The sequence below is a fragment of the Leiobunum rupestre genome, chromosome 8 (genome assembly GCF_980474605.1).
Source record: "Leiobunum rupestre chromosome 8, qqLeiRupe1.1.hap1, whole genome shotgun sequence".
Taxonomy (NCBI): domain Eukaryota; kingdom Metazoa; phylum Arthropoda; class Arachnida; order Opiliones; family Sclerosomatidae; genus Leiobunum; species Leiobunum rupestre.
In genome coordinates this window covers 7,226,955-7,254,178 of record NC_143391.1, presented here as the reverse complement: position 1 = coordinate 7,254,178, position 27,224 = coordinate 7,226,955, and the positions used below count along the sequence as shown (strand labels likewise).

The window sequence follows — 27,224 nt, the reverse complement described above, 5'->3', positions numbered from 1 at the left end:
TTTTTGTCGGTGCGGCCGGGTCGATAATATTAGCCATCATCTCGCGGAGGAAGGCAACGTGACTGCTGGCTGCACTCCACTCACTGGGTACCAAAAGTGTGCTCCCCGGGTTCCGAATGAGATCGGCCCTCTTTCGAATCGCGGCGCTCCTGGCGGCGAAAATCGCAAACTCGCTGGGGAGACGGCGAGTCACTTCCAGTTTAGCCGGTGTACCCTCCGAGTCGGATCTCTAGAGGCGCTGCTTACTTCGATCAAAATACAGTCGCGCGGGTAGTTCGCGTTCGAAAGCATTCGCTCGTTCGTAGCTCTCTCCCCTTGACCCTTGTTTTTCGCGTCTTATCTTTTTAGCCACGATATTCCGCTCGTTGGAACCTTGGAAAACGGGCGATTATCCCGCGGGTTTCCTATGGAAAAGATGACTGTCATTTCGTCGCCTCCGAAGCGCGTATACTTCCACTATTTACAAAAGACTGTTGACAATGTTCGCTGAAGTTTGAAGACGCGTGGCGCGTTCTATACTCGTCTTCCCACGACGAAATAATTCTTGTTGCGGGAAATCCTTCTCCCCGAAAAGGAGAAAATGTGTGTCCGAGCTGTGATTACCTTGATTCTATGGGCCTGCCTCACCGTAAGGATTAGTCCGTGTAAGTCTTACCATCTTGTTTTTGTTCACTTGTCCCGTTGAATGATTTTTATCCGGAGTGCGCTGTTATGCCTACATTGTTCGCCTGACGAGGATTAATTCGGCATTGTTGTGCACGGAGCGCGAGTACGGAAAGGTGTTTCGTTTAAACGCCGGATGATGGGGGGTAATCCGAAATCTGTTTTGAGGCGTTCTCTTTTGTGTTCATGATTACAACATTTCTTTCCATTCGTACGCGGTTTATTCACTAATAAATCTACTCCGGTGTTTCTCACTTTATTGTCACCAGATTTATTTGAAGCTAGGGTAACTGTTAGTTACGACCATAGTAGACGATTTTTATACGCAGAATATACTACTTTTAAACTTAGTGTTTACGCTTAATTTCGTTAAGTGGAGGAGATTACGGGTAGTCTATATTTAACTTTGTAGTAGCATATGTGAGTGTTAAAATACGTTTTTTTTTAATTCATTTTAATCTTTGCTTTGGTTTTAGGCCTAAATTTTTCTACTTTTGTGGCTGCTTGTATTTTACCCTGTTTTGAAGCGCAAAAATGCTAATTCGTTGTTTCAAGAGAGGTTTCAAGTTTATTTTAAGAAGTGTCTTTTTGGCCGGTTTTGCGGGCGAAATTAACCGAAGGCTATTTTGGTCTGTTTTTCGACAAAAATTTACTTTAAACTATTTTTTTACTGTTTTCGGTTAGACTAGTTTTAAACTATTTTGCGGACTAAATTATTTTTAGACTATATTTTACTATTTTCGGTCAAAACTAAAGTTTTTACACTATTCCGGTCTGTTTTGTGGACTAAATTAGTTTTCGACTAATTTGTTCTGTTTTGTGGACTAAATTAGTTTTCGAATAATTTGGTCTGTTTTGCCATGGACTAATTAATAATTTAAAAACGCTGAAAACAACTCGTGCGGGTTTTTAGTAATGTTGTTAATTAGTCCATGGTTTTGCGGACTAAATAAGTTTTAGCCTATTTTTGACTCTTTTCGGTCAAAACTAGTTTTACACTATTCTGGTCTGTTATGTGGACTAAATTAGCTTTCGACTAATTTGGTCTGTTTTGCGGGCCAAATTAACTTTAGACTGTTCTGTTTTCCGTGTGAAATAAACTTAAGACTAATTTGGTCTGTTTTGCGGGCAAAATTAACTTAAGGCCATATATGTCGGTTTTTCGGGCGAAAATAGTGGACGCCTAGAGCAATGCTATTTTCACCCGAAGAAATAATCCAAAATAGCAACGGCCTTTCATTTAACCTTGAAATTTAATCGCGATATTTTTTGTCCGTATTGAATTTAATTTTTAATAGAGTATATTGTAACTGTAGGTAAAATAGACAATTTTTTACTTTTTATATATATTTTTAGACGTACAACGTTTATTATACCGCGTGACTTAAAAATGGTTTGTACATAACGTCATCCGAACGGCTGCAACCTCTTGAACACAATCGTTGCAAAAAAATATCGAAACACGCGTGAGGGGAAAGTGTGTTTTCGGGCTTAACTAATCTGTCCCGAATTAACGGCGTACACCGACCGGGTTTCTTTTGTTTCTAACACCCACTTAAAACGATAACCACATCGAGGGCTTCCAAGCACGTACAACTCTTCGAACTTCGCCTACCAAAGAATACTGGGGGCTCTATAATATTTGCTTTCGTAACCTATCATTACGTCAAAGTTTCCATACGATTTAAACTTCTAGACGCCATTTCTACGCGTAAAAACTTGTTTCGCGAAATTGTCTGTGCTCCGCTATTATCGGTAAATGGCAACTTTGGAAATAATAAAAAAAAAGTTCAATTTCAAATAAGCGCTTCGTATTTTCCACTACTTCATATTTGCTAAAGGAATAGGGGCTTAACCCGATTTTTTGGCGATCGCAGCTCCGTGTAAACCTTCGCGTCGTTTCCGGGAACTAGAATTTATCCGAATTGTTTTTTGCCCTTGAAGCACGCACAAGGTTTGAACTGGTCTCCGTGATCCCGTAACATTATCAAACTGGTCCAAGTGACCACTGAACATTTTCAAACTGGTCTCCGTGACCACTGAACAATGTAAAATGACCCTGTGACCACGGAATAATGTAAACTGGTCCCTATGACCACCGAACAATGTAAAACTGGTCCCCGTGAAAACTGAATAATGTAAAACTGGTCCCCGTGATCACGGAACAATGTAAAACTCGTCATCGGGACCACTGATCAATGTAAAACTCTAACTCGGAACTACTGTACAAAGTAAAACTGGTCCTCTGGACGACTGATTAATAACACACTGGTCTCAAGGACCAGTTCGATAAAAATTTTCCCCAGGATCAATGATTCCCAGTTTTACTCGAGTTTTACCAAGCAATCAATAAAACCGTATGTGACCATAGCAGTAGATTAGTCTACTTTCAACCCTGACACGAACCCAACTTCATTGTAGAGCTCAATTAGTTTTCCCCTTAATAAATGCGAGCAGGTGTTAGATGTATTCGAATTTTCAGTTCCTTAAGAAAGAATAGCGTATACGCCAGGCTAATAGATTTTTTTGCCAGTCGCCTTTCTTATCGCCGCAGGGCCAGCCACTTCATAATAGATGTATTTTAAAACACAGAGAAATCAACTCTGATAGGCTCCTTAATGATATTAACCTCTACCCCTGCCTCCAATGACTAAGAAATCCTTATAATTATAAAGGAATAGAATGGATTAAAAAAACTGTTTAAGTGATTTCTGGGCTTGTCGCGGCGCGGAATACTTGAAAGTCCGGCTCGATTTCGGATCTGAGTTCGCGTGATTTCCAGCGCTAAAAAGCGATTCTAATCGCTCCCGGCCTGAGCAGCTTTTCCTAAAAAAGGAGAGAAGAAAAACATGCAATTTTCTTCCGCGCAATTGCAAATGGCCATCACACCCTTCTCGCGTCTTGTATAACTGCCAGTAATTACCGACTACTGAGACGATCTCTGTTGAGACTTCTCCTGTCTCCTATTCAATGTTGTCACAGACGACCAAAAAAATACGCCTCGAGATCGAGTTACTTCGCCAGTTGATCTAAATGAAATGATACGCTCCGCTGTTTATTTTTTCATAAAGCCTAGTACGAGTGAAAAGGGGTTCCACGCGTTATAGATTTAATTAGTGATTAAGCCCTTACCCAAGGAACGTGTAGGGAAAACGCATACGTCGAAGCCTACTATACACGTATTACATTTTCCCTCCACGCTAGCTTAGTATTGCGTATAACCAGAAGTAAATGAACCAAAGTTATCAGACCACTATATTGGCCATGTTTGAGACGTTTTCCTTATGGAACCATAGTTTAAAGCATCCTTTAACATTTAACGTGCTAAGTGGCTATAGAGCCTAAGTTTTACTATCGCCACCTACCGTCTTTCGTAGAAAACAGCTAAGCACCGTACTAATTTTACCCATTGTTAGGCTTAAGTTACATTTCAATGGATAAAATAACACGTGATATTGAAATGATGCCTGTCTTTACATCATTTCCAAACACGCGCTCACGATTTTACACGTCATTTTTAGAGCGCGCGCTTAAATCACAGAATTATTTAAGCATTAACGAGCAAACCCGCGAAATTCAAACTTTCTTTGCCTTAAGATACCCCTTATTATATTAGGGACTTGGATTTTTCAACTCAAATTATATTCTGGTACTAAACAATTTACAGGCCAAACGATATTTCAGAAATATCATTCAAAAAATGCTTTTTACCACGTATATGTTGGATTATTTATGTCTTAAAACGCGAAAAAAATGCGTTTTGATTTGACTTTTAAAGAAAATAAACACATTAATGCGTTTTTGGTTTGAAAATAATGCAAAAACCTAAAATAATGCGTTTTGCAACAAGTCATTTCTCTAAGAACAAAAACTTTAAATTCGAAAATTAGTTCAAAATTGAATTTAACGTACAAAATAAGGTGAAATAAAATCAAAATCTGTAAATCGAAAATTTGGTCGTTAATGCTTTTGTGCTTTGCACGGCAGTATAGTACCCACAATTCTCTAGTTCAATGGGGCTGTAAATGTACATCAGCTTAGTTTTAACTAGATTTCCACAAGGAAAATGCCTCCCAGTTTTCAGGTCAATTCCAATAACCTTGGTTCATTTACTTCTGGTATAACCGTATTAAATTTATAACGTTCGTATTTATCTCGTGCAAGTCGAGTATGAATTTGATACGCTATCGTGTCAGTGTCGGTACACGCTTATATGTTGGTTTTGCAGTTTGATTTATAGTTAGCAGTGCACCCATTCGTTTCTAGATACAAATCTCCCTTCGAATAGTCTCTTATAATTTTACCTTTTATAGGCGGGCGCGTAAGGGGAATTGAAAAAGAGGGCTTTAAAGCTATTACGGTAGTTGTTAATATGTAGTAAATTCCTGGGAAAAATATGCTGATGGAAACTCGGCAGGCCGCCCGCGTTGTGACTCGCCGCTAGAAAGGGTTACTCATTCGCGGACGCACTTAATCACCGGATGGTAGGTTTCAAGCTGGGATTACCCCTTTAGCCGGCCTAGTCGTAAGTGCGAGGTGAGGTTGATCCGAAGCGGGGTCAGGTACGTAATAATATCTGAGAATTTCCGCGCTATATCTCTTTGCCGCGATAACGAAAATGTCGGCGGGGATAAAAGAACTTAAAAAGAAAAACGTTACGTAAACTTGGGGGAAAATATACGATGACATTTCGGCGAACGCGTATATACACGTATATACGGTACGTGTGTAATATCCGTACACCCTATAACGCATTCTGAGCCTAAGCGCGAATCCCAATGGACGATTTAACGGCTACTTTCCACCGCGCTATCAAGTTATTTTGACGAACGTCCTCAAAAACACGATGGAAGTTTGAACCTTGGAGTTTGGTTACGTCGGAGACTTAACCTCGCTATTTTTCCCCTAAATTTTCGGAACAGTGTAAACACGGGGTTGCGCTTTAGCAGGGCGCCATTTTGTCTACGCCCCTTATGACGCTACCTCCGATCCCCCCTTTTTCCCTTCCCCCATTTTTTACTAGGGTTGCGAACCGAAAGGGGGTGCTTAAAAAGTTACGACCGCGTGTCTTTTGGTTTTTTCGCCGTGTTACGAACTTTAGTGTTCTTTATTTAAGTTTAACGTAATTTTAGTAACAATCGAATTTGAAGGGAATAAATTAACCACGTTGTTTACTTACTAAAAGTTAACTAGTTTATACGTTGTCAGAAAAATCTATTTTTTCGCTTGTATTGGCTGGTCACGTAGTAGTCGCGTGTTTACAGTTTTCTTCCATTGAGGGGGCAAAGTTGGCGGCAACTTTTAAGTAACTTAGTGGTCAGCTGAAGGGCGATTTTTCTCCGTTTCTTTTCGAGGGGGTGAGTCGTAGCGTCCGGTTTTCTTTTCCACTCGGCTGACCCTCGAGCCTAATTTGTAAGACGATTCGTTTTCATTCCTCTTTCTGGCGAATATCTGGCCGCGTTTAGACGTCTCGGTCTCTCGGCTGTCCACTTTGACCGATGACCAATTAGCCGACAAATCAACCGCGCGGAAGTTCGCTCGGGAAATGACCAAATCCACGTCCTCCTCCAATATCATTTAGCTTAGACCAGACTCTCATTGGGGACACCTTAACTAGGGTCCGAGATAGATCCGTGGCATTGGTGGCTAACGGTCCGTGTACGCTGGCGTAAGGAAATTAATTAATCGCCCGTTCAAGGGCATGGCCAACGCGCGGTTCTCATTGGAACTGGCTCCTTGTTAGGGATTGCGGATACTTATTGAAGTTTATATTAAAACTAGTGTCAACTTTCCAGTCGTTTTGTCATATACGCTGAAATCCGAGTATTTATAATTTATATCCGTTGTTTGACGTAACCTGAAAGTACAAACCTCGTAACTCGAATATAATCATCGCTCTGTTTTGATTTGAAAATGTTGTTACATTAAAGGCTAGTTCCCACTTGACGAATTTTCGAGACGAATGAAATTTTCGCGCAATGAAAAAAGACGCGTTTTTTTTGGTCGCTGGGGAAGCGGTTCTCACTTTAGCGCGAAAATTTAAAAACGCTGAAAACAACTCGTGCGGGTTTTTAGTAATGTTTTAGGCCTAACATAAAACATCAGTTCAAAATGAACCAAATGGATGTTCCTGTTGATAATTTCAATAAATACACGATTCTATTCGTGAGATAATTACCTTTACTTCAGTATCTTGGTCAAGTTGGCTGAGTTGCTTTTCTAAAGACCTAGGCTTAATAAGTGACGGACGTGAGCGGAATAGATCGAGGGAACGCGTTTTCTGATTGGCTGAAGCTTTTTAACGCCAATGTGTGGACGCCAAAAAATAGAACATTCGCTAGATACCGCGGAGACGCGACTTTAGCGGCGAATTTGAAAAAATCGCAAATTTTATTCGCGAGCGTCAATTTTCAGCGCGAAAATTGTTTTTTTCGCTAAGTGGGAACTAGGCTTTAAATGTTTATATTTAATCCGATAATAGACGCTGTGTTAAGCCGGGAGTAGTGGCTCACTCCTGTAATCCCAGGCGTCCGGGAGGCAGAGTTCGTGGAAGGCCGTGTGAGGACGACTACCAATTCCCCAACGGGTGGTCGGAATACTTCCGCCACGGGTGTCCCCACCCCTGTCCCCACGTATCCCCCCGTTGGCGTGGCCGTTACACATATCTCACCCTGATTAATCAGTTATTGTGTGTGTGTGCTGGTGTCTAAGGCCTCGGGTCGACACCGATGTTTGTGTATCTCAAAAAAAAAAGACGCTGTGTTAAAAATAGATTTGGCGTTATTTAAAAATATGATAATGTTGTAAATTGTTTTTAGAATATTATTATCCTAAGATTGATATTATTTTCCGAAAATAAAAATTATTGAAAGGTAACATATACTTATGATCGATTCAAAAGGCGAAATTTTTAATTTATCTCTATGGTCTGTGATATTCGAGGCTGAATTTTATATCACGGGAGTCTATGGGACATTTTTTAGGCATATTCTTGAATAATTTTCAAACACATGAAAAATAGGATTCTTAAATGATGCCACTGATATATATATATATATGTATATATTATTTGTTCTGTAAAAGTTTATTAATTTTAAAGTTGTTAGTTTTCAGAAAAAATTAAAAGCGTGAAAATTTCCGGAAAATTTTCCGCAAATTGGAAAAATAAAAAATTGAAACATAACTTTTGAAGGGTTTTTTTGATTTTAGACTAGTCTAGAGGTTTAGTTTTACTTTTGGATTCGAAAAAAAAGGCAAAAATAACGCGAAATTTAAATTTCCGAGCGATATTAGGCCAATCATGGAATGAAAAACCTTTTTTGCCCGGAGAATACGGAAAATTATCCTAAAAAAAGGCCTCGGTCATTTTTTGGAAAATTTTCCGACTTACAGCTATAATGACTTTTATAATAACTTAATTGAAAAACTGAGTATACTACTCCTAACTAGTGTAAAAGTTATTAAGCAAATTGAAGAGCAGACAACGATTGTTAGTACTTGAACTATATTTTTATTTTACTAACTATCTTTGCCAGCTCTTTTATTTGCTTAGTAACTTAATTTTAGTGGCGATATTTTATTATTAGGTGTATCGATGGGGTGATATACGTAACGGTAACAATGTCGCTTTATTAATTAAATCGATGCTACAATTTACCCGATTCGTAACATTATCGGAAACGTATAAAACTAACAAAAACCTTCCCAAAGTTTCTTTTTCACTTTCTGCTCTGTTAGGTAATTCTTGGGGGTATATATCTCACTTACCCAGTACAAGAAAGGTCACAGAGGTTTAATACCAGTTGTACTATATACATAGAGGGGGGTCGCAAGGGGGGGGGGGTACAGAATCTTTCGCAGTTTCACACCTGCGATTGAAGGTACACAATATGTGTGGATCTATGGCTCGGGCGCCTAAAATAAGCGAACCTCCAATATATACGGAGTATAGCTTTCTTCTTTACGCCTTGGTGAGCTTTACGTAACTGCTAAAAGTCAAAGGCCCCGCGGGGTCAATTGGCAGCGCTCTTGAAGGCGGGGGTTGTTTAGTTAAAGGGTATCTCGAACTTCGCATTGGGGCGCGTATACCATTGATGATGAGGCGCTAAAGGAGGAAAAAAAGGCCAGCGGAGGGATATTCTTCCGACTCGGGCGCGCGCGGGATTTTCCCTTTAAAAGGTTTTGATTGGTTTAGTCAACAGAGCGGATGAAAGGAGTCCCCGCGTTCCCTTGTTTGTATTGCCAATTCCGCCCTCCGCCTTTTTGCCTCCCCTTTTCTTAGCCATCTTCATACTCCCAGAATATTTATCCCCTTTCTATTTGGCATGGATTCGCGCGAGCCCACTATCGCCTCAGTCACTCTATAACTTCTGACTCCACCAATATATAATCCCGTTTCTTTCCTTATCAGGCTTTTATACATCGCGCGTCAAAGGAGCTCGGGCTGATTCGGTTAATCTAATAACTTCGACGCCATCGGAAATTTGGTTATAAACTTGATCTTTTCCGTGTAAAAATATTGATTCTATCGTCCTGACTCTATGCGGGAGTCAATACTGTTTTACCACGAATGTATCCGGGTGAATGGAGAATACGGAAGTTGCTGTCTGTCCGCGTTTCTTGATTTCTGGAAGAAAAGCCACGCCTCTTTGCCTTTTCCTTTGGTATCTTTCCCCTCGTTTTCCCGGTAAGGGTACGATCCCAGGCATACTCTATCCTATAGGCGGAGCGTATCTTATGGGAATCACGAAAAGACTAAAGCTTCATATTCTCCGTTAATCCTTATGCATTCTTGGTTTTACCGTATGTAGCTCTAAGGACGGTGTTTGCTTTGTCTGTCCCGATAAAAATTGAAAAGTCGATCGAGTTTGCAAAGTTTTGAAAATTGTCTACTCCCTGTTTTCTATAGATAATCATTTCACGTATACGACTTTATAGCTGGCAGGCTCTCTCGACGAGATTAGCAATTTCCAAAGATAACTGTTACGTCGAAGAAGTGTATAGGAAGGTGTCGTATGGATTCGTGTTTTGGCACTCTGAAAATTGCTTTTATTATGCAAATAAAGCAGCCCCCGTCTGAGGCGCCGAAATTTCGTAATGAGTTTGAAAAATAATGATTTCTTCTTCTGGCCTCATCCTCGGGATTTTTGTACGCCGTCGGTAATTACCCGTGTACGTTTTTATTACTTTATACCTCGAAGGCGTAATCAGACACGTCGATATCCCCTATACTCTATCACTATATAGATCCCAGCTCAAAATTAAACGTCTCGACTTACGGCGATTTTTTTTGGGGGTGCCGTTCTTACGATGGGTTAATTGCCATCACCGCGCCGACTTTTCCAACTTCTTCCTATAATGGGTGTCGCCATTCCTCGAGCTCCCTATACCCACTCAGCTGGGAGTTTCACCGTTCGAAGTAGTACGTCGTAGTCGTCTTCGAACCAAGTGTCAGCTGGGACGGAGTGGCAATGAAAGAAGGGCATGATACAACAGCTATTCCGTAATTATTCGGCGGAACCCGCTTCTTTCACTCAAACCCCGCCGATCAAAACCAGTTTCAAAGGATGCCGACGTATAAACCGCGCTCTCTTAGTGTAGCCAAAGAAGGGCCTAAAAAAGAGAAAGGTCTTCTTCGTTGGATAAACATCGCCCGTTAAAATTCATTGCCTCCTCTTGTTTATTCCGTAATTCAACGGAGCTGACGGCGGAAAGTGTCCTGTCCTTTCTCTCGTGGCTTCTTTTGGAAAAACATTGCGGTCGCACGTGAAATTTTTCAGCTATTCGAGAAATGAGTCTCCCAAAAAAAACGTTATTTTTTATACGTAACCTTCTTTTCGCGTCCCTTTTTGAAAAATAAAACAGACTTTTATCGGCCATAAAAGGGGTTTAGTTTTACCGTCGAAAGATAGTTTTATAACTTTTTTTGTTAAAAAAAAAACTGCTATAGTGAAAAAATGACAAATTTATCAGCGATACGTTCGTGACTAAACCCCGTTTAAAGTCGGGATGAGCTTGAAAAATATAGTCGTAGCGACGGACGGTGTCCCCATCTGTTGGTTGTTAAGGAACTTAAAAAGTTAAGCCTTAACATCCGGTTTGTGTCGTTGGAAATTTATTATTTTGGAAGTATAGCGTGATAAGTTAACCATACGAATGTTTTTCCGAGTTCAAATTGATGAAAAAATGGATACTATAACGTGACAGGGAAGATTTATTTTCGTAGACAAATTTTTTTATCTTAAAATAATAAAATAATCTAAATGTTTGTCCTCCGCTGTTGGTTGGTACGCTTCGAAAGTTATTCTACATTCGGTCTGTCATATCACGGTATTTTTAACGATGTAATTTGGAGATAACGCGATGATTTTAACGCGACCTCGCCAAGCGTGCGAAGATCGCTCAGTCAGATTCGCGTTTTCGACTAATTTCGAAAGCGCATTTTTTTACAGGCTGATAATCTCCCAGCGCGCCTGGTATGGCCGAGAACGACAGTGGCCCTGCATTCGGATGACGGTGGAGATTTAATTCCTTGGCCCTGTTTGTTTGCGATGCAGGGGATGGGAGGGATGTGATGGAATGTTACGTTAGACGTTATAAAAGATGGCGAACGATAAGATTATGTTTTTGTAGCTTTTCCAGCATGGGTGAAAATCTTGTCTAAATTTGGGTATTTGGCAGGCATCGAGCGCATTCGGGCCGGGCTTACGCGATACAAGAATAGAAGAACGGGAGCTCTTTAGCTCGAGTTTCTTTATTGGACTCGAGAGTGGCGGAGCAGATCCCGTCCGCTGATGGCGGGTCACTGCCTTTCGTCATTAGACTACGTGATAGACGTCACCTAGCGCTTTCTCCCGTATCAACTAGGCGGGTAAAGTCGGTATCGCGCCGTTTGTAAACGCGTGGCTAGGTGGCCGGGGACACTTCGAAATAACGAGAGGTCCGGATCGAGAGTTCCAGACAACCGTTACTCGGCTCTAGTCGACAGACTCTCAATTAGAGTATCTCTCTTTCCGTGACGTATCGGTAAACGGAAGCTCGGCCGTCGGTTGTTGGCCATTCTGGGGCCCGTGCGTGGACGGCGTCACGTTGACGTCACGTTCCGTGTCTGCGGCAATTACTTCTCTCCAAAAATCGGAACAGATGTTCCATTTTTTTCCAGCCTGACGAATATCTTCTTGGAAATCTCCCATCGTGTGTGTGTGGATGGATATTGAATTTCCGGAGCCCAGAGCCCCCGCGGACGCCGAATGGGACTTCCAAACGCCCCGCGTATTTAAAGCGCAAATTAGTTTAACAACTCCTAAATACCTAATAAACGCGATCGCCATGGTCTGATGCGGTTCGGGGTCTGAGGACGACATTGGAGACCCGCTCGTCGCTGGTGGTGGTGGCGTCGAGGACGTCCGCATTATTCCTCTCTCTCTCTCTCTCTCTCTCTCTCTCTGTGGCTCTCTTTGGAAAATTCGGAAGGTGACTGAACGGCAGATGCTAGGGAACCCCCGTCGGGCTTAGGCATTCGAGAAATCTCTTTTACCCCGAAGAAGAAATGGAATAAGCGCTATATGGTCCTTGGGTTTCGTCGGATTGCGGGGAATGGGACCCCCTGGTGGAGTTACCGGAACAAAACCCCATTTCCTACGTGTCCAGAAAGATATAAATGGGTGGAAAAACGAAAAAATATATATAATTTTTTTACTTTTGAACATCGAGAAAAACGTCGTTGGATAATAGCGGTGTCCAAGCGCACCGTGTCATCCCGGAGTTCTTTTTAAGTTGATACCGGGGAAACGGCGAGTAGAAGTCGATCAAGATTAAAGAATAATGGCTTGGCGCTTTCCCGCTCGCTGTCAAGTAGTTCCTCCGGGCCACACCGGACGACACACCTCCCGATTTTCGAAAAAAAAACCAGAGACTCCCGTGGGGGGGAAAAAGGGGGAGGTTTTTTATTCAAATCTGCGTTGAATAAAAATGCACCCCCGACGAGTACCGTATAAGGACACTTCGGGTTCGGCCTGGTTTGCTGGAAATGTCTCTCCCCTCTCTACGTTTCCATATATTTCTTTGATCCATTGAAAAACACTGTTTTCCAGCGCGCGCGTGTTATTACTGCCAGGTTTTCTGCGTCGCGAAACCTCTCCTCCTCTCGACTCTGGAGAGATGGGTCAAACGAGTTTTTGGTGGCGCTAAATATCAAAAAAATAAGTACAAAAAACTCCGGCACAACGCCTTTGTTGTTAGTAAGGGGGCGTTTCCGCTCGCGACACTGGCGCCGTCTCGAGGACAAAACGAGCGTTTTTCGGCGGTTTTTTCGACCCCCTCCTTTAGTATTACGTTCAGGGGGAAAGTAAAGTATCCGACCTCTGGTTACTGGTAGCCGCTTATCGTACAGTTTAGTGAAAAACAATACCTCGCTTTTCTAGTTTGAGGCCTAGTGTCCGGTGAGGGGTACCGTGTCTGGTTCGCTCCAATTGGGGAGCGCGTAACGACTGGCGTAGTCCTAGGAACGTGCGCCCGTAATTACGCCCCCCCCCATATAGTCTCTCTGAAGGTTTGTTGTTGTTGTAGAGGGGTTGAGGGGAAGAACCCGGACTATAAACACGCGAAAACCGTCGTCGAATCTTCCACCTTTCGCGTAGGTGTGAAAGGATTTTTTATTTTTACGTATAGAGCAGAGATTATGAAAGGTATTACATAGGACCCTTTTTGAGAAAACCGGTCTTCTTTGGAGAGAAATATCACTATGGGGAAGAGAACAGTCGGACATGGAAAACTTTCGCGTTTACGAGGTCGCCTCGTTTGAAAAAAAAATAAACCCATAAACACCATAAATGGAAATCTAAATGATGACTATACTCGTAACATTAAGATTATATATCGTTTCCTTATATTGTACCCCTCCCTTTTTGACGCGGCTTTAGTTCACTTCCGCGTGTGTGTTTTTTTGACCACCAGACTACGTTCATTCTCGCTAAACGACACGCTGGTTTCAAGGTTTCTTCGCCTTTGATTACAACCCGTTTGGGAAGCATTGTTTCAGTTTATGCGGGCTTTCATTTCGCGGTCGTTTAAAATTAATTTCACGGCGTTCCCCCTTTTGATGTTTCACTATGTGGGTTTTGTTTTTAGGATAGCGGCTTCGAGAGATGACTCGACGAGATAGCTCCGCTAATTTAGTCCCAAACACCGCGTGTCATTCAGCGAAACTGACTGATGCGGTTTAACTGGACGGTTTGTGTTCAACAACACACGTTTGTAAAATTGTAATCGCCGTGTTGGCAATCACTCAAAAAAAGTCGCTTTCTTATATTCCATTAATGTTTTACGTATATTGTCGGTTGTTTGTCTGACTTGATGGTTGCGATGGGGTAGTCACTTTGCGTAACCAGGTGTACAAATCGTTAGTAATTACTTGAAATCGCTTAAGAAAATCACTGTTAATCCCTGAGAAATTGTGAGAAATCACTGAAATCAGTAGAAATCAACGAATGATCCAAATCTTTGTTGAAGAACACGCCGTGCTTTTGAGTTTCGATAGTTAGTCCGTAGACGGTTTGCGAAGTATCTGATAGCGTCGAATCGAAACTAAACCGAAAACCGGTAGGTCTAAATCGGAGACGACTCTGGGGAGACCATTCCGGGTTCGTTTCCGTTTCGGGTCTCCGAGTAGGAAACTGGTGGTCTTAGTGATCGTCTAGACAAAAACAAGCGTCGTCGGCGGCGTCTGATCAATCCGAAAGCGAAGACACGCGCGAAAGCGAAGGCAATTTATTTGTCGCCTATCAACTTGCGTATCACGAAGCCCCGAAAAAGCTAGCAAGACGTGCTAAGTCTCGAGTCGCCCCGAAGAAGAAACGGAGGGACCACTGGGGGGAGGGGACCCTTAATCCCGGGGCTCGCTTCTCTGATGTCGGGGGTAAAAATTCAAGCGACGCTGCTTGGTGCGTGTACCGTGGCCAAAACCCCCGGTCCCACTCCCGCGTCTCTTTTAGGCGATATATTTTTTCTCGGGGAGAAATGGAGTCCCTAAATCCCCTTCTTTGCTAACCGACATTATGGAAGCTCGCAGTCGGTAATGAAAAGTGGATCGAAAACGTTCTCGATCGATTGCTTTGTCTATACCCCACTGGTACCACGCGTGGTGCGGTATAGGGTAGGTCTTACCGCGACACCCGGCTCCCCTGGAAAGTCGGTTCTCCCTTCTTACTCCATCAGCGGCCATTAGACGGGCTCGCACCCCTCGGTCCGGTAATACACACCCTCCTCCGCTCCCTGGCGCCCATTTTCATTATAATTTATCGCCTTGTTTTCTTTTGATCTATTCCTCGGGGCGTGGCGCGGCTTGCTGTGGTTGCTCTACATTCGAGGTCTACCCGCCGCGAACAATAGAATTACGGATGATTTCGATAAACAGATCCATTAACATTTTTATGGATTTTATGCTAATTTCCTTATACTCGAAATCGTATCTCTTTATTCCGAACCACTCCCCGAAAAAATTACATCCTTTTGTCTTCGAAGTAGACCAAAATATTATTAGCGTGGATAATTACGGGTATACACCCGTCGAAAAGTCTCCGAGTAGTCCCGCAAATAACGAAAACCATACTTTGAATTTCCCCAATCGATTCCCAGTGGATAAATTAATCTCCAATTCTCATTGAACCATCGAAATTCAAGGGCTTTTTTGCGGAATGGTGATCCATCCATTTTTCATTAAATTATAAATGCATATCAGGGCGGCCATTTAGATATCATTTGCGGCGGTTGATTTCGGCTTCACCCAACCACGTCACCGTATATAATGCTAAGAATCTCCGAAAATAGCGATATTTATAGGAATAATTGCCAACGGTTCCGTGATTTAAATACGTCTAAGATCATAAAAAGCGAGAAGAGAGAAACTAGATTGGGGGCCGGTACATTCGCTTTCTTTCCGTATTTCCGCAACTGGCGCTGGCGTCTTCTCCCTTCCGAGCAGTCTGCCACCAGAACGGCAAAGCCCGGGCCTAGATGGTAATTTTAAGAGGCGATTTCCCCCCGTATAAGCGATAAGGGGGACTTAGGCCCAGGGTAGTATGTATTAGTAGGTGGGTTCTCGAAGGGGAGATCCTCTCCCTATATACTGACTGGGCAATTAATCATTGTTTTCGGCGCGGGACCGGGCCTAAAAATATAATCGTTAATCCGAAAGTGGCGGGAAATTAATGTCCCTGGCACCCTCCTACTGACGAAGACCACGTTCCCTCCATCGATTGGGCTGGCGCGAGAGTGCGAGAGACGAATACGTTTTGCGTCCCAGAATCCGACATGGCGTTTGCCGGTGATTTTTCTTCGTTCACTCTTCGCTTCGAGTCGGATCCGCGAGAGATTATGGACCAGAGACTGATAACCGATCAAACCGCCGCTCCACCGTCAAATTCACTCGCTCCCTAATTTTATAAAATGGAAGAGGACCCTAGATTTAATATCCAGGCGAGGGAGGGACCCGCGCTGGTGGCGAGAAGAAAATCGAGGGAACATTTGACCCCGAACATTTTTTTTGGCTGGGGAAAAAGGTCCTGGGTGTATAAAACGGTTCATGACGCCCCTCCCGAAGTTTCCCCGATGGAGAAGACTTCGTGGCCGTATCAAAAAAGTCGAAAAACGTGTTGTTTTTAGTAGTAGGCAAGAAAATAAATACTTTGAGGCGGAAAAGCGGAAAATCGAGGTGGGTGTTCTATCTCCGCGCAATGGGAACGTCATTTTCGCAACGTCGTAAGTGGACGAGAAATGTTTCTTGAAGTATCACTCCAGCTTCGCGGGCGTAAATATTAGTTTGTACCGAGATTATTTCGCTCTGAACCGTGTATTTAGACTATACGCGCGTGGCTCAGTGTACGGCTTGTCGGGTTTTAAGTGCCTGATAGTTGTAGCCTGCATTAACGGGGTGGTCCGCCATATCGAAGCTCCACTTGAGGAATAAAGTCCACGAATGTAGCAAATCGAAGTTTATTCCACTTTTTACTAGATACAAGCGTGATGTAGTATTGTAGTTCCAGGGAATAGAGCATGGTGGTATCGCGTGTTATACTGTACTTTAGGTTCACGACAGCGAAGTGGCGACTATAAGGTATACTGGATGGCAACACTATGGAACCTGTTGACGTCCATTGGTAATTTCTTCATTAACATTTTGACAATGGTTAGTCAACGTACGTCTTGGGTAACTATTTATTCTGGTACACTTATCTTTTGTGTTCTAAAGGGAAGCTTTGATTCCTCATTAACATTTGGCCAATGGTTAGTCAACATACGTCTGGGGTAACTGGCTATTCTAGTACACTTATCTTTTGTGTTCTAAAGGGAAGTTTTGATTCCTCATTAACATTGGCCAATAGTTAGTCAACGTACGTCTGGGGTAACTGGCTATTCTAGTACACTAATCTTTTTTGTGTTCTAAATTGAAGCTTTGATTCCTCATTAACATTTTGCCAATGGTTAGTCAACGTACGTCTGGGGTAACTGGCTATTCTAGTACACTTATCTTTTTTGTGTTCTAAATTGAAGCTTTGATTCCTCATTAACATTTTGCCAATGGTTAGTCAACGTACGTCTTGGGTAACTGGCTATTATGGTACACTTATCTTTTGTGTTCTAAAGGGAAGCTTTGATTCCTCATGAACACTGGCCAATAGTTGGTCAACTTAAGTCTTGGGTAACTCGCAATTCTAGTACACATATTTTGTCTTCTAAAGGGAAGGAATTACAAATTTAAGTTACCAGCTTCAATAAATCAGTACCGTTTGTTACAACGTTTAAGAAATTAGGTTAAACGCTGCCTGGAATCTACGAAGAGGCATGATTCGAGAGAAAGTTAAATTGTTCATTTTGACTTTGAGTTTCTTCCTTACTTAAGATTCCGGACGCGCACCCACCATTCGCGAAGATGGCCCAAATTGCCATCTCTCTCTCTCTCTCCGTTCCATCGCGCGCAAGTGGCGCCCCCGGGGTCAAAGAGACTTACTCGGCAATGTATAAAAAAAGGAACGAGGCAATCAAATATAGTAGCCATCATATAATGCCAGGGCTCTCCCTTATTTTTTCCCTCATCTCATTCACTAAGCACCTCTTTCGAGCCGGGCCTTCCACGCCGAGGAAAGCCAATATAGAGTCACCAAAGAACGGACCCTGTTATCCCTTTCAAGCCCGTTTTCGCTTTGGCATTCGCAACACGCCGCTCGTATATTACGTCTTATACGAGTTTTAATCTCGCTGCCGGCACCGCCGCTCATATTTACGATCTTATAAAGGGCCCCGCGAGCAACCTTAAAAAGAATTTTAGCCTTCGCCCTATATAGTTATGGACGCGACTTTTTCCGTATAACGCTCTGGGACGTTTACCGCCTAATATCTCTTTTTAGTTATGATGTTTCTCGCCAGGGGTCGTTCCGCGCTGGCCCAAACGCGGCCGATGGTCGATGGATTAATTTAGCCGCCTTCTAAGTCGCCCCAAAACAAAGTGTCCGAAAACTGCACCCATCCGTAGATAACCCCTTTTACTAAAACTGATCGACGCGCGGTTTTGCTGCCTGTTGAGGGGGACATCTTGTTCGTTTCTGTGGTGGGTGAAGCCAGGACTGAACAAAAGGGTGAATGTAAAGAGTTCTTTTTTATTTAAAGGGAGTCTAACTGGGTTTTTCGTAATTGGTCGCCCTCTCTGCAGGTGGCGCGCAATTACTGGTGCTGGCACGGGCGCGTGACGACAGCCGTCATCCACTCGATTCATAAAATAAAAAATACCTCTCCCGCTCTCGGTGGTACATTCTGAAGTCCCCTCTTTGGCAATCACTTTTTTAGACGTACTCCCACCGTTTGATTTTATTTTTTCAATAATTTATTGTCCCGGCGCTATGGAAAAAGGGGGGCAAAAAATGGATCTCGAAAAAAAATATATAGTTCCGGTTATTGAATGGCTGTTTCGGGCCTCGCAATTATTTCCCTTACCTGTGGTTGCCCGCCTCCCGAATTCGAGTATTGGCCCCATCGTAATGATTATAATTGTGAAGCCTATTTTTTATATTCATCATTTTTATTGGAAATAATATATTCCATTAATGAAAATAGCTTTTTTGCTTTTAAATTTATACGGATACATATTATTCAGATAATTCAGTTCACGTATTATAATCTTATTATCTTTGGTGCATTACCCAGTCCTGATAATAGTTAATAAGCAGGGCCTCCAGAGGTCCTATAATTCCTATAAAATCCTATATTTTCAAAAATGACCTATAACATCCTATATTTTTTGCAAAATCCCCAAAAGGTCCTATAAAATCGTATAACTTTGATATTTTGCTCATTTCAAATCCCGTCACTGACTGGTGAGTTAAATTACTAGATTTAGCTTTAGGACAAATTCCTAGGCTATACAAAGTCATTCTAGTCTATACTTTAGTTATTGTTAACATGGTGAGCTACTAAGATATTTTTGTGATTAAAAGGTTAAATAGTTTATATTTTTTAAATGAAAATCAAAGATTTATTTCACTAAGCATAGATTTTGTTTTTAAATGCATAAAGTTAGTAAAGGAATTATATCATATATAGTCCATTAAAATCCGATAATTTTGAAAAAAATATCCTTTAAGGTCCAATATAATCGTATTTTTCCTAAAAATGTTTGAGGGACGGGCTCTGTAATAGGTCGATTTCAGAAATTAGTGGGTATAAATTTAGTTCCCCCTTTCTTGTGAAGATTCACTTCCCCTACGTCATTACGTCGGCTCATAAGGCTGTATGTTTCGTCATCTTTTTTGCCATATATCCAAGACTAAGAAAAGACCACGAAACAGACGATGCTATGACGTAGGGGAATTGAATCTTCACAAGAAAGGGGGAACGAAAGTTTCACCCACTGACTTTCGGAATCGATATTTTCTTTCAAAGCGATGCCAAAAATAATAAGAATAATTTACTTAACCTTATAAAAATAATAGTCAGATAGGCTAATACCCAAGGTACCACCTCATGCCATCTAGCGACGTTTAATGCCTTAATCAGGTGGCCGGGTTACAATTAATTTATTTATACATAGGGGCAAAAGGATATGAACCGAAGTTATCAGACTGCTATATTCTCCGTGTTGGAGGCGTTTTCCTTATGAAGTTACATTTTGACCTCGAGTTTGAAATTTTGGGCCCTCCTAGGCCGAAAAAAAGTTTTTGTTTTTATAAAACCATTTTTTATACATAAAAATAGCTATACCCACAATTCCCAAGTGCAATATATCGCGTCAAAAGACGGAGATGGAAATTAGCTTTTATTTGACTCGATTTTCTCATAATTTTCATGCGGAAAACGTCCTCCGATTCTGAGCGCTATTTCGATAACTTAATTTACTTCTGATAATACATAAAAACCACGCGCCTCTGCTTTTAGTGGTGTAAAAAGGTGGAAGAAAATCCGGTACCATCACAAGACTCTCCAGGCCCGACAAGAGAGAGGGAAGCTGGTTCAAATTACTTGGGCCCGGGCCCGTGTAGCTACGGGGCCCCGATTTGGAACAAACTAGGTAAACTTCCCCCCTAAAATGAATAGTTATATCCAATAGTCTTACTGCTCTATAGGGCCCGAAATTGTTATTTTCTCATAATTTTCATGCAGAAAACGCGCTACGATTCTGAGTGCTATTTCGATAACTTCGGTTCATTTACTTCTGATAGGGGTAATGACTATATTGACGTCTCGCAACGCATGCCGGTACCGCTATTTCGCCTTCCTTTTCCTGTCAGGGGAAATTAGATCATAACGCTCACGGATCATCTCAACAAGGTCATTCTGCCTACGTATAAATAAAATCATTCTTGATATAGCTTTTTATAACAATATATTGACCAAATGCGATTTATCTAAGCGTATAGAATAGGTTGCAGTCATCTCGTAAACATTCAGGGATCACCCGCTTCTAGTTGTTAGCATTAGTTACGCTTAACAAGTTACGAGACGTTTCCAGGTGACAAGCCCTCGTAAAAATATCTTCCGCGGGTAAACAGGGATATTCGGGGGGTCGTGCGAGGGGGGTGAAGACTGGTGAAATTCACGATCCGTTTAGAAAAGTTTCATTTTCTTCCCGTAAAAAATGCATTCCCTCTCAGTCTCACCTCACCGGGGTCCGAACAGCTTTACGAATAACGAGCCAGGATTATGGTCCCCCCCCCCCCCACCTTTGATACGTAACAGTCCCCAATTGCCGTAAAAAATGAAGAAGGTAGGCATTTACACGACGAGTAGGTGCACGAGCCCTGGGGGGGGGGGGGATTGGGTCTGCCTATTTTAACTCTCTTCCGCGTGACCCGGCTGGCTGGGGTCGAACGTAAATTCGGCACAGAAGTACTAGTCAACCGCCCATGTTTACGGCCTGGTTTTCCCCCTATCTTGAGCCGCCGCCGAAACCCGCGATTCAGTCAAGTCCGGATGGAAACGCCGAGTCTAATTCGAGTCGACAGTGTATTTGGGTCGAAGACCATCAGCCATCCTTAGTTGACCCGAAACAGCACCACGTGCGAGACAGGGGTTGTTTTTTTTATAAATTTCTTTTCGCGGAGTGCGATCGTGTGGAGAGGGGCTCTCTTCTCCGTGGGCACCATCCTGTTGGAATGTCTCCATCCATCTTGCAGACGCCCCGATGTCCTGCCTGCCTCCCTCGGCGGAGCGCCCGCTGACCGCTCCCACGTCTTCGGGGATGGTGCGCAAATACGACACCGGCGTCTTGAATTATTAGATATTTTCTCTCTTTCGCGAATCCCCGCCACCAGGGGGCTTTTATATTTAGTTTTAAATGGGCCGATTTAACGGTGTAAATGTCTTTTTGTACGAGATGGCCCGCGCGATAAGACAAGTACGCTGGCTACTTCCGCGCCCCGAGACTCGATTTCGATATAAATATTTTTCTTTCAGACGTAATCCCCCCCCTCCCATACGCCGCCGAGAAAAAAGTAAATTGCGACACCCACGCCATCTCTCGGAACAACTTTGAAGGTATCAAATATTATTTATGGATTGCGTTACCTCCCACGGTCAATTCAATGGTTCATTCTATTAGAGCTTTACCATTCCGCTACCATCATAAATCCCAAAGTGATTTTCCTCGACGGACGACCCCTCGCCGAAGATTTTCTTCCACCCTGCTTCTTAGAGAGGAGCCCCTTTTAGGGAGTTTATGGCGCGCATGCCAGGCTGTGGGGGGTTAGCGAATGAAGGCGACCAAAGACAGTTGGTAGAAAGGGGCGACGTAATAATTTTTCGACGCAAAATTAGATGCTCCGAAAAATATCTGGGATGCCCTCGTCTTCACCTCTGGCCCTTTTGGCTTTTTCCTTACAGCCTCAACTAGCATTTCTGGCAGCCCTGTTGATAGACTCGAATAGACGAGGATAACAGGGCTGGACATAAGGCACTAGTCACGGCATTTGACTACTAAAATAAATGCTCTGACTACTAAAATTATTCGAAATCTGGGGCTCACTGGTCAATTTGAATAGTGAAAAATTTACCTAAATATTCATAAATAATGGCGAGTATGGCGTAGCATAAATTCATTAATCCCATTGCATTTCTGGCTGCCCTGTTGATGGCCTCGAATAGACGAGGATAACAGGGTTGGACATAAGCCACTAGTCACGGTAATTGACTACTAAAATAAATGCTCTGACTACTAAAATTATTCGAAATTTGGAGGCTCACTAATCAATTTGAATAGTGAAAAATTTACCTAATATTCATAAATAATGGCGAGTATGGCGTATCATAAATTCATTAATCCCATTATCCCATTTTATTTCTGATGGGTGAAGCAAAATGCTGGCTGTCCTTCTGGTTTTATACCCCCATTTTTACCCCTACTAGCTGTTTTATATCCCCATTAGTCAGTGAATTCTAAAATTAAGATAGGAGGCTCACTAGTCAGGCTGACTACTAAAAAAATATCCTTATGTCCAACCCTGCAGGACACTGCGTAGGTAGGGGGAAACTAGTTTTGGTAACCCCCACAAAATCGCGATTTTCAGATAACCGTCGTTTTTTTTTAAGAAAACGTATTTATTAGAGATTGTTGGATGGTCGACCTTTGTTGTGTCTATCGGAGATCTATCATCTAGAGAGTGTTAGTCCTAAGCACCTTTTTTCGTAAATTCCTTTGTCGTTTCCTAAGCCTTGGCTAACTTTAGTAAAATCGGTGCCACTGAATTTCTTCATCTTTAATCCCTCTTCCGAGAAAAATCGGCGCAAGTGTGGAAGATATCACGAAGAGCAGCCATGTTTAAAAAACAGTAGACGCTAATTCAAATTTTTAAACATGGCTGCTCCTTTTGATGCATGCGCAGAGTGAGTTACCCATTTTTTAGTCGGGACAGGAATCGAAAGCCGAAATTAATATTAATAATTTAATGTATCACCATTTTTCGAATTCTTTGCAACCATATTTTATACGAATTTCTTTTTTTCTGTGTAATTTAGCTTTACAGCTTACCTTTTCTTAACTTTATCCATCTTAAAGAGCCCCAGAATCATTTAAAAATCGTAATTTTTAATTCCCACTCTTGAAATTGGTAAATATACCGAAATTGGCTTTATTTTGTTGTTTTTTTAAATTCAAATATTAAAACTTTTGGTGCAGTGAAACGCGCAAAAACATTTTTTTTTCAAAACTACAGTAAAACGTTTTAAATATTAACTGAAATTAAATTGTGATAGGTTGGTGAGGTTGGGGATGGTCAAGTATTCATTTGAGGGAGCTGAGCATCCCCTTGCAACCCCCCCCCCATATACGGGCCTGAAGTAATATGGCCCTCAACGGGTGCAAAATTAGTTTTCAAGCCTCGCAACGTTATTTCACAACCTTTAACTATCTATAGAAAATATTTTAATGAAAAACCCTATTTATACGGATAGAAATTTCACCCGAAGGTCATCTAACTATTAAATTTAAGCTGTTTTCCGCGTACAAATTATCCACTCTTCGCTTCGGTCCTATTTAAAAATCTCTCCGGCTTCGCGACATAGAGAGCGAAGGGAACACGTGTTACAAATTTATAGGAGATGTCCGTAGCTAGCAAACTCGTTTGGTAGTTTTTGATCGGCAATAAGGTCTTAAGTCCTCGTCGTTCTTCGCTTCCCTACAGGGATGGCTGGCGCACTTAGCGAGCGAGCGAGATGCCGCCAGGAGGTTGAGGAGGAGGAGGAAGAGTAGTGGAGTGTTGGACGGGGGAGCGCGGCTATTTGACACCTCGCTCTATAAGGAAACTTCATATCTCTAAATCCGCGAGCAATCTTCGGCTTTCCTAATAGCTGGCTCGTCAAACTCCACGCAGCGCCATACAGTAAACGGGGCCGAAAGAAGGGTCCTCTCTAAAAGATGGGGCGAGGGATGGTGGGGGGACGGAAGGCCTACTGGGATGATTCGCGCGGATGGAAGATGATGCTGGGGACGCTTCCACGTTCATCCGAGGGAGTCGCCTTCCACCGACGCGAGAGAGAGCGCCCGTCGCAGATGGCGGAGTCTCTCCCTACCCACAGCGCCCCCTAACCTGAAAGCACCGACAACGAGGGCGCTCGGGCAGAGTCTCCGTACCCCTGTTAACGAAAAAAATCTCCGGTTGTCTAGTCACTATAGTCACGCCAGCACGTGCCAGAAACGACCGGGATTGGGTACCAGCGTTTTGTCAATGGCAGCGACACCCTGGCTCTGGCATTGGCACTGGTACCGTCTCACCTACCCGAGCTGGAGTCTCTAAAAATGATCGGCCGTCATTAAAGGGGACCCACTCTTTCTTATTCGGTGTAGGGTATACGTATCCTTGGTCTTAACCGAGGCGACTTTCATATTTTTTGTAGCTTTTTATAGCGGTGTCGTTGGGAGTCTTAAGAACGGCGTTTCTTGGCGCTTTACGTTGTAATATAGCGACCCTTTTTCATTCTTTTCTTTACGACGGCGAATAAAGTTTCCGTAAGGGTTTCTCTCCTTTATTCTCTCGTTTTTCATCCATCGCGTCATTTAAGTGGCTTTTTACAAAAAGAACGACGTTTTAAAATCCCTCATTTTTTTGTTTCGCGGTGGAATATACTATAGTAATAAATGCGTTCTTAATCTTTCCCAAATGCATTTCGGTATAACGACGCCATTTATACTTCGATGCGAAAAGGAAATGATTGATTCGCGGATTCTCGGTCGAGATTCGATCCAACGGTGGCTGATGGAAGCGGTTGTTCCGGAGTATTCGCGGACACCCCTTCCCGAGTGGAAGCGGAGAAAAGTTGAAACTCGGTGGCCTTTAGAAAAATATCCCGACTTTTGGATCGGTTGTGTCAGCTGCCAAACTTTTAAACGGCGAAATCGTCCGGCGTTTTTGCGCGTATATCAGTGTGGAATAGTTGGTAGGGCCTCGCGGGAGCGAAAGTAAATTGCGGGAACCGTTTTTTTTTCTTTCGACACAAAGAACCCCTTTGTTATTGACGGATGGATAAAAACGGTCGTGGGAGGCGGCGTTCAAAATTGACCCGAGTTGAGTAACTTCCTAGTCGAAAGGATATTTCTTTTCCCACCGCGCGTTCTATATTAAGAGCCCACCATTTCGGATCGAATTGGAGCGCGCGGTACTCGTTTCAGTCGACTCTCTTTTGTGACTCTTTCCATAACTGGTTGCCGAAAGATAGCGGCGACTGAATTTGTCGAATTCCTAAATTCCTTTATAGGCTGCGGAGTTACGGGATTTCAAACGAAATTCGAGGCGCTTTCGGGCAAGCGTATCGCGCGCGCCCCCTTCCCCTCGGGTAAGCGCTCAAACTAAAATCTCGTAAGCTGACGGGAGGGTTGGAGGGAATACCTCGCTGTATGAACAGCGCGATTGTCTTAAATAGCGCGCGAACTATTACGAGGGGGCGCCACCGGTGGTGGTGCTTATGTATAATCCGCCGTCATCATCGCGAGCCTGTTAAAATTAAAGAGCGCCGGTGGAGGGACCCCGACCAACCAACGAGGCGGCGGTCGGGGTGAGGTGGTAAGAATAACATTGCTAAGGTTTTATTCAGGCAAAAAAATAAAAGCTAAGGAAAACTTTGCAACGTCACTACATTTTCTCATAATATGACGATAACCTCAGATTCACCCCGGCTTCATTCCTTAGCTACTATATAACGCGAATCAAAATAGCTCTTCCCAGAAACGAACGTGACGCAACTTATTCGGTCGCTAATATCCGTTGGCATTGAACGGGACTGCCGACTGCTCAGCGGTGAAATTTCGTTTGTACGTTTGTAATTCGATAATTAGTTAAGTAGTCGGTGTTTGACTCGTTTTATAATGGTCGCTGTTCCTGGGAAGAGTTGATAGCGATTTGTAATTTGTTTTTTGATGTTGGACTCTGGAACGATATTTTACTATTCCTTTCTAACCTACCGGTTAATTCTTTCATAAATAATGCTTGTTTATTGAATAATGATTTCCGGAAAATATTCCACGCCTGCATGGATAGAGAAAGCCAGAGCCAGAGCTGGCGAGAGCGGGCCCCGGCCGTTAAAATTAACAATTTCGGGCCCTATAGAGCAGTAAGACTATTGTATATAACTATTCATTATAGGGGGGGGGGGAAGTATACCTATAGTTTGTTCCAAATCGGGGCCCCGTAGCTACATGGGCCCGGGCCCAAGTAATATAAACCAGCTTCCCTCTCTCTTGTCGGGCCTGGAGAGTCTTGTGATGGTACCGGATTTTCTTCCACCTTTTTACACCACTAAAAGCAGAGGCGCGTGGTTTTTTTTTAATATATTATCAGAAGTAAATGTACCAAAGTTATCGAAATAGCGCTCAGAAGCGGAGGGCGTTTTCCTTATGAAAATGATGAGAAAATCGAGTCAAATAAAAGCTTATTTCCTTCCCCGTCTTTTGACGTGTTAATTGCACTTGGGAATTGTGGGTATAGATATTTCTATGTATAAAAAATGTTTTTTTTTGGTCTAGGAGAGTGCAAAATTTCCAATTCGAGGTTAAAATGTAACTTCATAAAGAAAACGACTCCAACATGGGGAGTATAGCAGTCTTATAACTTTGGTTCATTTACTTCTGATATTATATTATCTTTTATACTGAATACATTCTGGCTCCTATATATTCTTAATTAATTATTTTATCATTGAATAATTGATAGCATAAGTCGAGAATATTGTTCCATAAGTTTGTCACTTTAGAGAATATTTTACTGAGAGCTAGTAAAGAAGTGACGTCATCACAAGAAGAAAATCTCCCCCTAGCGAGGCGTTGTCAAAGGCTAAGTGTGACGCGTTAGCGAACGGACGAAGCCCATAATGCAGTCTGTCTTGTGAATAACTCTCAGTAAAACTTTTGCATTTGAAGAATAGGAAGCGTCACACTTATGATAAAATATTATACACTTATGCTGATAGTAATTGCTCATCAAAAATATAAGATTTTTCTATTATTGTTAAAATTTAACGGTACATAGTGAGCGGATTATATTTCTTTAAGAAGCGGTGTATTTCTTAAGATAAGATAGGATAAATGACTG

The 27,224-nt window shown here is 42.5% G+C and overlaps 1 protein-coding gene across 3 annotated transcripts in view; it reads left to right on the top strand.

The window, feature by feature from the left end:
- The first annotated feature begins 219 nt into the window (after nucleotides 1-219).
- LOC149932264 (roundabout homolog 2-like) overlaps nucleotides 220-27,224 on the top strand; it is a 156,561-nt gene continuing 129,556 nt past the window's right edge. For all 3 annotated transcript variants that reach the window (XM_090156895.1, XM_090156896.1, XM_090156894.1), the window contains exon 1: nucleotides 220-644. In XM_090156895.1, coding sequence (XP_090013021.1) covers nucleotides 581-644 — 64 coding nt within the window. In that variant the 5' untranslated portion in view covers nucleotides 220-580. The remainder of the gene's footprint in view (nucleotides 645-27,224) is intronic.